Source organism: Pungitius pungitius, chromosome 7 (genome assembly GCF_949316345.1).
Source record: "Pungitius pungitius chromosome 7, fPunPun2.1, whole genome shotgun sequence".
Classification (NCBI taxonomy): domain Eukaryota; kingdom Metazoa; phylum Chordata; class Actinopteri; order Perciformes; family Gasterosteidae; genus Pungitius; species Pungitius pungitius.
The window spans coordinates 15,210,583-15,221,080 of NC_084906.1; the positions used below are offsets into that span (position 1 = coordinate 15,210,583).

Sequence of the window (10,498 nt, forward strand, 5' to 3'; positions counted from 1 at the left end):
ATATTTGATTGAAAAGTTGTTTCACAAACACTTGTTTACTTTAACAATCATCCCAAATCCACCAGAGAAATATCATTAGTTGATTTAATTCAAAGAGGAAAAAAAGTTTCTTAAATTGCTTTTAGATCCAGCTATGTGGACACATAACCTGCTGCACTAGAGGCAAAAGACATAACTTAAGTAACGATATAGCCCCAAATTACTGGGCCAGCGAGGATAATATCTGACCAACCAAATAAATACATTTTTTCAGTTGGGCCATCAATACTTTGTTAAAAGTGTTAATTTCCTAATGAATCTGCGTTAAATATATATACTAAATAATCATATTTGAACAAAAGAGGTAATAATTCTAACTGAAACAGGAAAGGACAGTTCCCATTCACCGTACTTTTTGCCTCAATGAGCGAGTCCTGTTGGATTAGTATGCTTGGAACGTTGTGTGTGGTATTGTTACACATTCTGTGTCATATGCATGAAAGTAAACTGTTCAGACTTTATTACAGAAATGAAAAAGGGTATTGAAAGCAACATCAATCAATTCAGTTCTTTAACTCTGACAGATATCATTCATTGCATGTAACTGTATCTACTGAAGAGCAAATGAGTATTGTTTGAAATGTGTTTACTTTATTGATTTAAAAAATATATATATATATATATATATAAAAGTCCTCACCATCACACTTTGATTTGCTTAAAATGTATCACTAATTCAATTTCATTTGATTTGATTTTGACACAGTTGGGTTTAAGTGATTGTGGCTTAAGTAAACATGTTGGATTGTTGTTTGCAATTTCTCAATCAAGCTGACAAAACCGTGGTAAAATGTAAGGTCATAACACACTGACATTTTAATGAAAGATTTGAATGGTGACATGTTTATGCAACAGTAACAATTATATAATTGTAGTTTTATCGTGTTTTATTTGGCAAGTTTCTTTTAATAATGAAAGGATTTGTATTGTAGGATTTAAACTGGAAGGTTTAATATTCGCCATTTGTTGAATGATTAGAGAATTACATAAGATAAATATGATTTTAAGATTTGTATTATTGGTTAAAACAGGTATGAAAAATATATATAAATGTGTTAACTGTAAGTTTATTATTTGATTACATTTTTTTAAAACATCGACAGCCGGAAGAGAGAGCAAAACTATAGATTTTGGACATCAGCCTGTTTGTGCCAGGATGTCAGGTTAAGACAACTTGCCTGACACCTTTCATTTGTGTCATACTCTGTTTGTCTAATCTGTATAGTCAGGGCAAGGTAACATAAACAGCAAAGAAGGCTGATACATAGTTAATGATTAATTTAGAGAGGCAAAACCTGGCTTTAAAAGGAAACCTCTCCCTGTAGAACTTCACATCCAAAAGCCATGAGGGTGATTTTGCTGGCCCTCACGGTAGCCCTTGCGGGTGAGTATTTCTTTATGCATTTAAAACAAAATCAACTGAAAAATTAATTACATTTTTATAAAAAAAAGAACAACATCTGCATTTGCTGACAATACAATGCTGTTCATATTTGAACAATGATTGAGCAGAAAAAGAGACATTGTGTTACCAACTGTCTTTCCAGTTAAATACAGTCGGTCAAAATAGATGGTTTATAAAGAATACAATTGTCAATTTTCCCCACATATCTTGTTTATTGACAAATAAAAACAGCAAAATAACTTAAATATTTCTATTTTGCAGCGTGTCACCAAACCCATTTGGGTAAGTTGTTATTCTGTTAAGTTATCATGGATATAAAATGTTTCTCATTTTAAAATTGTATTAATATGGAAAAATTCTGTTTTTTCAGCTCCCCAGTTTGCCGATGGAAAGACCTATGTCTACAAATATGAGGCATTTGTTATGGGCGGCCTACCCGAGGAGGGTCTGGCACGGACTGGAGTGAAACTACTGAGCAACATTTGGATCAGTGCAGAGGCTGAAAACACCTACACGCTGAAGGCAAGGACCATTTCAATGTTTTAGCTTATTTATGAGCAATGTTAAATGAACTGGAATAAAAAGGTGATTTATGAACAATCAAGTGTTTCATTTACTCAATGTGCCATGTTCCTTACAGCTTGTGGACCCAGAAATCTTGGAGTTCAGTGGCTTCTGGCCCAAAGATGATTTCTCCCCAGCTACCAAGATAACTTCTGCCCTGGCTGCTCAGCTCACAACACCCATCAAGTTTGAATATTCCAACGGTGTTGTCGGAAAAGTATTCGCTCCGGCTGGCGTCTCTGAAACTGTGCTGAATATCTACAGAGGAGTCCTTAACATCTTCCAGCTGAACATCAAGAAGACTCAAAATGTCTACGAGCTGCAAGAGGTACAAATAACTCATTTTCATTGAGTTCTACTCGCAAACTGCCGCAATACTTGGACTTACTGTTTGTTTTTATGTGAACTAGCCTGGAACACAGGGTGTGTGCAAGACCCACTATCTCCTCAGTGAGGACGCAAAGGAGGAGCTTATCCTGTTGACCAAGTCTAAGGACCTGAACAAATGCCAGAAGAGAATCATAAAGGACATCGGTTTGACTTACACAGAAAGATGTGTTGAGTGTGAGGCTGTAAGTGCAAATCCCATCTCGCTTCGCAATCTCTAAAATGGTTTGCTTCTTGACCCACTGATGTGGTGATATTGTGTCTTCTCATTGCAGAGAGGAAACAACCTTAAGGCAGCCGCTGCTTCTAACTACATCATCAAGGAAACATCCACTGGTGCTCTGCTCTTGAATGCGTCTGGTATTGAGATCATCCAGTTTTCCCCTCTCAACATCTTGAACGGTGCTGCCCAGATGGAGGCTAGGTAAGTTGTTTTCAATTAAAAAGAAGAGTGCAATACCAGTGTTATCAACACTATATAAGTGTCACAGTACAGATTGATACTAATTATGTTCACTTGTAGACAAAACCTGACCTTCCTGGAGATTAAGGACACCCGATCAGTGGCCACCAGCGCTGAATATCTTCACCGTGGATCAGTGCAGTACGAGTTCGGCAACGAGCTTCTCCAGACACCCATCCAGCTTCTGAGGATCAGCAATGTTGAGGCTCAGGTACTTCATAAAATGATCCCTCAAAACGTTCTTTTTAATTAATCTTGTAGCCACAAACTTTCAAGCTGAGAGACTTTTTCTCCCGCAGGTTATTGAGGTTCTGAACCACCTGGTGAAATTCAATGTGGAAAAGGTCCACGAAGATGCCCCTCTGAAGTTCCTTGAGCTCATCCAGCTACTGCGTGTGGCGAGACATGAGAGTATCGAGGCCATCTGGAATCAGTTCAAAGCTAAAGCCGATCACAGGTAATTGTGACTTTTGACAGCAGTGGAAAAAAGGTTCCATTGATAATGCAATTATATATGATGTTGATTTTCCACAGGCACTGGATCCTGAATGTTATCCCCGCCGTTGGTACTTCTGCTGCTCTGAGGTTCATAAAGGAGAAGTTCCTTGCTGGCGAGCTGACTGTTGCAGAATCTACTCAGGCACTGATAGCATCTATTCACATGGTGACAGCTGACCTCGAGGCCATCCAGCTGATACAGGCAAGTTAGCATAATTCAATAATTTGTTTTGATAGTTGTAAAAATTGGATGCATTATCATTGTCACAATATCTTTTAACCCTTTTCAGAGCATGTTTACGGAAAGCAAGGTCCAAGAAAACCCAATTCTGCGTGAGGTTGTCATGCTGGGATACGGCACCCTGGTTTCTAAATACTGTGCAGAGAACCCAGACTGCCCTGCTGAGCTTGTGAAGGTATGTATCATTTTTGCAAGGGATTATATATGGGATAATATTTATTACATTCAGTTATATCATCTAAGAGGTGTTACATGAATGTTTTTCTGTCCTTCCACAGCCCATCCACGAACTAGCTGTCCAGGCTGACAAGACCGACATTGAGGGGCTCATTATTGCTCTGAAAGTACTGGGAAATGCTGGACATCCTTCCAGCCTGAAGACAATCACAAAGTTCCTGCCTGGCATTGGAAGTGCTGCTGCTGATCTTCCACTCAGAGCTCACGTTGAGGCTGTTCAGGCCATGAGGAACATTGCTAAGAGGGAGCCCAAGATGGTGAGACTACATGGTCCTATTCCTTGTTTTACTGGGAATGAATGGATAGATTCAAGGCAATTTCATTTACACACAATCTTTGTCAATCAGATCCAGGATATGGCGCTTCAGCTGTTCATGGACAAGGATCTCCACTCAGAAGTCCGTATGGTTGCTGCTATTGTGTTGTTTGAAACCAAGCTGCCCATGGGACTGGTCATTACTCTTGCCAATAACCTCTTGACTGAGAAAAGCCTGCAGGTTTCTAGCTTTGTCTACTCTTACATGAAGTCTATGACCAGAAACACCTCACCTGACATGGCCTCTGTGTAAGAATCATCAAATCTTGGATATTTCTTCCTTTTTGCAATTTGAACATGTTAGCATCAATAATCACGTGTGTTGTAATGTCCTACTTTCAGTGCTTCTGCCTGTAATGTTGCTCTGAGGATCCTCAGTCCCAAGTTCAACAGACTCAGCTATCGCTTCAGCAGATCTCTCTATGTTGATGCCTACCACGGTAAGAGCATAATAGGATAATTTATCAACAGAGATTTTTGGATTAAAATATGTTGTTATATATTATATTGTTGATTTTTTCCCTGCAGACCCCTGGATGATGGGAGCTGCTGCCAGCGCCTTCTATATTAACGATGCTGCAACTGTTTTGCCAAGATCCATTGTGGCCAAAGCTCGTTCCTACCTGGCAGGAGCATATGCCGATGTTGTTGAGGTAATCATGTCTGACATAGCAAGCTTAAAGACTATAAGGCCTTTATTTTTACATGTATATACATTTCATATATACTGTGTGTATTGAAGGGGCATCTTTAGTGTGTTGTTTTACCCCTTTGCAAAAAATACTGCATCAAATTATAGTAGCAAAAAGGACATTGAGCTAGCTAATGATGTTACCTTTAATCAAGCTGCATTAATATTAGTTGTTCACATAAGAATCATTCTGAAAGTACTTATCCATTAAATGTGGATCTTTTTCAGCTTGGAGCAAGAACCGAGGGAATGCAGGAGGCCATGCTGAAAATCAAAGAGGTTCCTGAGAATGCTGACAGGATGACCAAGATGAGACAAGTTATGAAAGCTGTAAGTTTTGGGGAATCTTCAAGAATTATGTGATTCATTTCCAAAAGTTGAATGCAGTGTTCTAAATTCTTTTTCTTTGCACAGCTTTCTGAGTGGAGGGCTACTCCTTCCAGCCAGCCCCTGGCCTCCGTTTACGTGAAGGTCTTCGGACAGGAAGTTGCCTTCGCCAACGTTGACAAAGCCGTTATCAATCAGCTTATTCAGGTACACCATTATCCTTTTCAGCTTTACTGTAAGTGACTGATTGGTAATACATGTATTATGGACCAATGATTTGGTGTCTTATAAGATATTATGTGCTTAAAGCTTGCCAGTGGACCAGCAATGAAAACCTATGGCAGAGAGTCTTTGGATGCTCTGCTGGCGGGTGTCACATTGCAATACGCTAAACCCCTGCTGTTGTCTGAGATCCGTCGCATCATTCCCACCAGCGTTGGTCTGCCCATGGAGCTCAGTTTGTACACTGCTGCTGTGGCTGCTGCATCTGCTGAATGTAAGTTGCATTTGTGCAGCTTAACTGTCCCTGATTGGACAAAATTCCAAACAACTTAAACCAATGCTGAAATGTGTTTTCACAGTCAAGGCAACCGTGTCACCCCCACTGACTGCTGACTATCATGTTGCCCAGCTCCTGAAGTCTGACATAAGCATGAGGACTACCATTAGCCCCAGGTAATACAGTTGTAACTTATTTGAAAAATATACACGTTCTTCACACCAGTTTAACTATCAAAAGGATTCATCCGAAGAGATCAGCCTTAAAACTGATGTGTTCTGTCCTTTGCAGTGTTTCCACACATGTGTATGCAGTTATGGGAGTGAATACTGCTTTCAACCAGGCTGTTCTGATGTCAAGAGCCAAAGTTCACACAATTATTCCTGCAAAGCTAGAAGCAAGAATCGACATAACTAAGGGCAACTTCAAGCTTCAGCTCCTTCCTCTTGAGGGTGTCAGTAAAATTGCATCAGCACGGTATGTACTGGTCATCAAGTAACTTGAATCAACCAGTTGGTTTGAAATTTTTGTACCCTCAAATGATCTTATTCTCCAACAGTGTTGAGACTTTTGCCATTGCAAGAAATGTGGAAGACCTCGCTGCTGCCAAAATCACACCAATGGTTCCATCTGCAGTTGAAGTCTCAAGGGAGAGCTTCTCCTCAAAGATTTCAAGGATTGCATCCTCTCTGTCTAGTAGCCTCGTGAGTTTGATTCACTGAACAACATTTTCAACACAAGCATTTACACTTTTTCAAATTCATGTTATAGCCTCTGTTGTTGTTTTACAGTCGGCATCATCTGAAATCCTTCAAGGTGACGCTCAAAGCAGACTGAGGCCCAAGGCCCTCCAGAAGAGAATGTGTGTTGAAAGCCTTACCTTCGGTATCAAGGCGTGCTCTGAGTTTGAATCTCGCAACGCGACCTTTATCAGAGACTGCCCACTGTACAGCATGATTGGAGAACACAGCTTCTTGGTTGAGATTTCACCAGGCAAGTGAATGGATGATGTTGCAATTTCCCTTTACCAACCTTATACAAGCCACTTTAGACACCTTGTAGCAAATAGACTTTTCCCACACACTAGCTTCCAAGTCATTTGGGTTTGTTTTAATCACAATTGCGATAACTGGCTTGGCTTGTCATACAATGACTTCTGTGGTTAATCAACAATAAATCCAGGATATTCCAAAACGCATTCAACAAAGGAAAGAAGCTTTTACAACATTCAAAGTCTAACTCAATCAAAGAGGCCTTGAATACATTCATAAGACCACTGAAGGTTCATGTAAAACCTTAAATTGGTTGATGAGTGCCTCTCGCCACAATTTACCAAACAAAAAACTAATTAACTAGTGCAATTTTCCTAGTAAATAAGGATGTAAGTAATTTTGTTATTTTAAAGATTTGTAGTTATTTATGTTGATCTATTTGATTGCAGCTGCTGGACCAGCCATTGAGAGGATTGAAATTGAGATTCAGGTTGGAGAACAAGCAGCGGAGAAGATCATCAAAGTGATTAACATGAGTGAGGAAGACGAATCCCTGGGGGACAAGAACGTCCTGTTGAAACTCAGGAAAATCCTGGCACCTGGTCTGAAGAACAGAACATCATCTTCTTCCAGCTCCAGCAGCGCTAATACTTCCAGCTCTCGCTCAAGCAAATCCTCATCTGCGTCATCCAAGTCTTCCTCCAGCTCCTCTTCAAGCAGCAGTTCTTCCAGCAGCAGTTCTTCTAGCAGCAGTTCTTCAAGCAGACGTTCATCTCTCTCTTCTAGCAGCAGCAGCTCTTCCAACTCCAGCTCCTCCAGTTCCTCCAGTTCCTCCAGCTCCTCCAGCTCCAGGATCCCCTACAGGACCAAGGTGATTCGACTTTAACTCTAAAATACATAGAGATACCCAGTGGAAGAAAAAACGTAAAAGAAATAAGCTTATAATCAAATATTTTTTCTATTGCAGCAACAAATAAACGCCATGAACTTTACCAAGGACCACATCCACCAGGTAATCATCAGTTTGTTGACACGTGCACTTTGTTCATGACATGTTAAGCAGGCTTAATGTATGGTTTCTTTGTTGCAGCATGACCTTTCCAGGGAACGTGTCAACAGCAGAAGCAGTGCTTACAGCTTTGAGACCATCTACAATAAGGTAAGTCATGTGACCGAGACATTTACAGACTTTTGTATTTGATGGAAAAACAATATAACATTTCATAATCACCAAATTCTGCTATTCCCTTAAAGGCCAAGTATCTTTCTGATACCATCGATCCTGCTGTGACCATTCTCATACGTGCTGTGAGAGCCGACCACCAGGTTCAGGGGTACCAGGTCGCAGCTTATCTTGACAGAGCTAATGAGAGACTGCAGATTGTTTTTGCTAGCCTGGAAGAGAACAACCACTGGAGAATCTGTGCCGATGGAGTGAAGCTCAGCGACTACAAAATAATGGTAAAAAATTTGATTCAGGGATGTAACAATGGTAAAAATCCATCTGATTCTTGAGATTGTAACTTTGATTGAAATGTATTGCAGGCTAAACTCGCCTGGGGCCTTCAGTGCAAAGAATACGAGACTGAGATCACAGCTGAGACTGGCCGTATCGGAAAAGATGCTGCAGTCCGCATGAAGATTACCTGGGAAAAACTTCCAGAGAGCATGAAGCGCTTCGCAAAAAGGTAACGTGGTGATTTCAGTGATTTTCATTTCATGTGCAATGTTTTGCTACTAAAAACTACAAAACAACGTACTTTATCTCAAAGTACTACATATATGTATGCACCTACGTATACTATGTTGAAAATGCAAGATTTACGTCACTATTTTTATTATTATTAACTGTTTTTAATTTTAAAATATTATTGCATTGCCAGGCTCTCTGAGTTCCTTTCCCGCTACACAAAGGAATATGGAATAACCCAAGCAAAGGTCCAAAATGTTCGCAATGAGATCAAACTGTCTGTGGCTGCTGCCTCTGAGAAGACCCTCAATGTTGTTCTGAAGACACCAAAGGTACAATTTATATTGCCCAATACTTACACACAGAAAAGGTCTGCATCATACTTTGTTTCACAGTTTGCAATTCAAATTTTCAAAACCATTTTCATTTTTCGATATTACAGAGGACATTTTACAAGCTTGGAGTTGCTATCCCTATTTCTCTGCCTATCGGTGACGCCGCCGCTGAGCTGACACCATACGAGAACAACTTGGCCGACCAGTTAATCTATATGCTCACCAAGGCTAATGCAGGTGAAAACATTTGGAAGAATAGGTTACATGAAATTGTCTCAGCAATCAGTAAATAGTAAGATAACTGTTCAATCTTTTCCTCCCATTTCAGCTGAGTGTTCCATGGTCAAAGATACGCTGACCACATTCAACAAGAGGGAACACAGGATCGAGATGCCCCACTCTTGCTTCCAGGTCATGGCTCAGGATTGCACTGAAGAACTTAAATTTATTGTTCTGCTGAAGAGGGATCAAACAAAGAAAGAGAACTGGATCTATGTCAAGATCGACAACGTGTAAGAAGCAGTCTCTTTAAGTAAATTGTTCGAACTGTCCCTGAAAAAACTAAAACAAATCAAGAAAATAACTTCCATATATGTATTTCTATTGTTTTCCAACAGTGAAGTTGATCTGTATCCCAAGGACAGCGCTATCAAGGTCAAGGTTAACGGTGTAGAACTCAGTCAACTGCCATATGATCATACCGAAGGTTTTTTATTCTATTAATTCAAATTCAATGTATTTCATCATGCATCAATTTTTTAAATGCCGAAAGTGAAAAATGTTGAAACATTTTCATTCATTTTAGGTAAATTCCAAATCAGACAGAGCTCTGAGGGTATTTCTGTCTTGGCTCCACAATTTGGTCTCCAGGAGGTGTACGTTGATCTGGAATCAGTGAAGGTGATTGCAGAAATCCAACAACTATCTTTAAGCTTTAGATCTTTTCACATAGCTGTTAATAGATCAAACATGAATTGTTTGTGGTTTCCAGGTTCAAATTGTGGACTGGATGAGAAGTAAGACTTGTGGACTCTGCGGAGCAGCTGACGGCGAAGTCAGACAGGAGTTCAAGACACCCAACAAACGCCTGACCGAGAACGCAGTCAGCTTTGCTCATAGCTGGGTTCTGCCTGGAAAAAGCTGCCGTGATGCCTCTGGTAATGAAACACTTGCTTCAACTTTTGCTATTGGAAGAATATAAAATTAATAAACTACATTAAAAGCCTGCTTTTTTGCCTACTTAGGTAATTATATGTATAATTAAAATCTATTTTCTGCCCTTTTCAGAGTGTTACATGAACCTTGAATCTGTCAAGCTTGAGAAGCAGGTGGTCCTCCATGGCCAAAAGTCCAAATGCTACTCTGTTGAGCCTGTGCTGCGCTGCTTGCCCAACTGTGTGGCAGTGAGGAAAACCACCGTCAATGTTGCCTTCCACTGCGTGCCCGCTGGTGAGTCAGCAAAAAAATTACACAAACAAAATATTCGATAACGTTTTTTATCAAGCAGTGCCTAATTTCTTTACTTCCTCCATCTTTTACAGCATCTAACCTGAACCGCTCCCAGGGTCCAAGCAGCATCTTCGAGAAGAGCGGCGACATTAGAGACACAACCGAAGCCCACCTGGCCTGCCGTTGCACCCCTCAATGCGCATAATCTCACTGACTTCAGTCTGATGACATCATACCATTTTTAATTCTAATGACCTTGTTCAACTGTTCATTTAAAGATTGTACAACCATCTTTTAACTTTCTTGTAAATTATTTACAATGCCAGTTACAAAATGTCAATAGAGCAAAGAGAAAATCACCCATA

The 10,498-nt window shown here is 40.1% G+C and overlaps 1 protein-coding gene across 1 annotated transcript; it reads left to right on the forward strand.

Moving 5' to 3' along the window:
- The first annotated feature begins 1,317 nt into the window (after window positions 1-1,317).
- Window positions 1,318-10,498, forward strand: LOC119217227 (vitellogenin-2-like). The gene is made up of 34 exons (XM_037470710.2): window positions 1,318-1,423; window positions 1,706-1,726; window positions 1,815-1,966; window positions 2,085-2,336; window positions 2,419-2,580; window positions 2,671-2,819; window positions 2,919-3,069; window positions 3,158-3,315; window positions 3,393-3,558; window positions 3,647-3,772; window positions 3,876-4,091; window positions 4,182-4,399; window positions 4,493-4,590; window positions 4,679-4,803; window positions 5,070-5,171; window positions 5,256-5,375; window positions 5,478-5,664; window positions 5,750-5,843; window positions 5,959-6,144; window positions 6,227-6,371; window positions 6,459-6,660; window positions 7,109-7,530; window positions 7,627-7,671; window positions 7,750-7,818; window positions 7,914-8,120; window positions 8,205-8,347; window positions 8,543-8,681; window positions 8,792-8,921; window positions 9,013-9,196; window positions 9,302-9,390; window positions 9,490-9,584; window positions 9,676-9,841; window positions 9,972-10,133; window positions 10,226-10,498. The coding sequence occupies exons 1-34, from the start codon at window positions 1,384-1,386 to the stop codon at window positions 10,336-10,338; spliced, it is 5,034 nt and encodes a 1,677-aa protein (XP_037326607.2). The 5' UTR covers window positions 1,318-1,383; the 3' UTR covers window positions 10,339-10,498.

Coding starts and splice junctions, on each gene's coding strand:
- LOC119217227 (XM_037470710.2), top strand. CDS start 1,384: ATGAGGGTGATTTTGCTGGCCCTCACGGTAGCCCTTGCGG. Junction 3,773..3,875: donor GCCCTGCTGAGCTTGTGAAG/GTATGTATCATT, acceptor GTCCTTCCACAG/CCCATCCACGAACTAGCTGT. Junction 8,682..8,791: donor TTGTTCTGAAGACACCAAAG/GTACAATTTATA, acceptor TCGATATTACAG/AGGACATTTTACAAGCTTGG.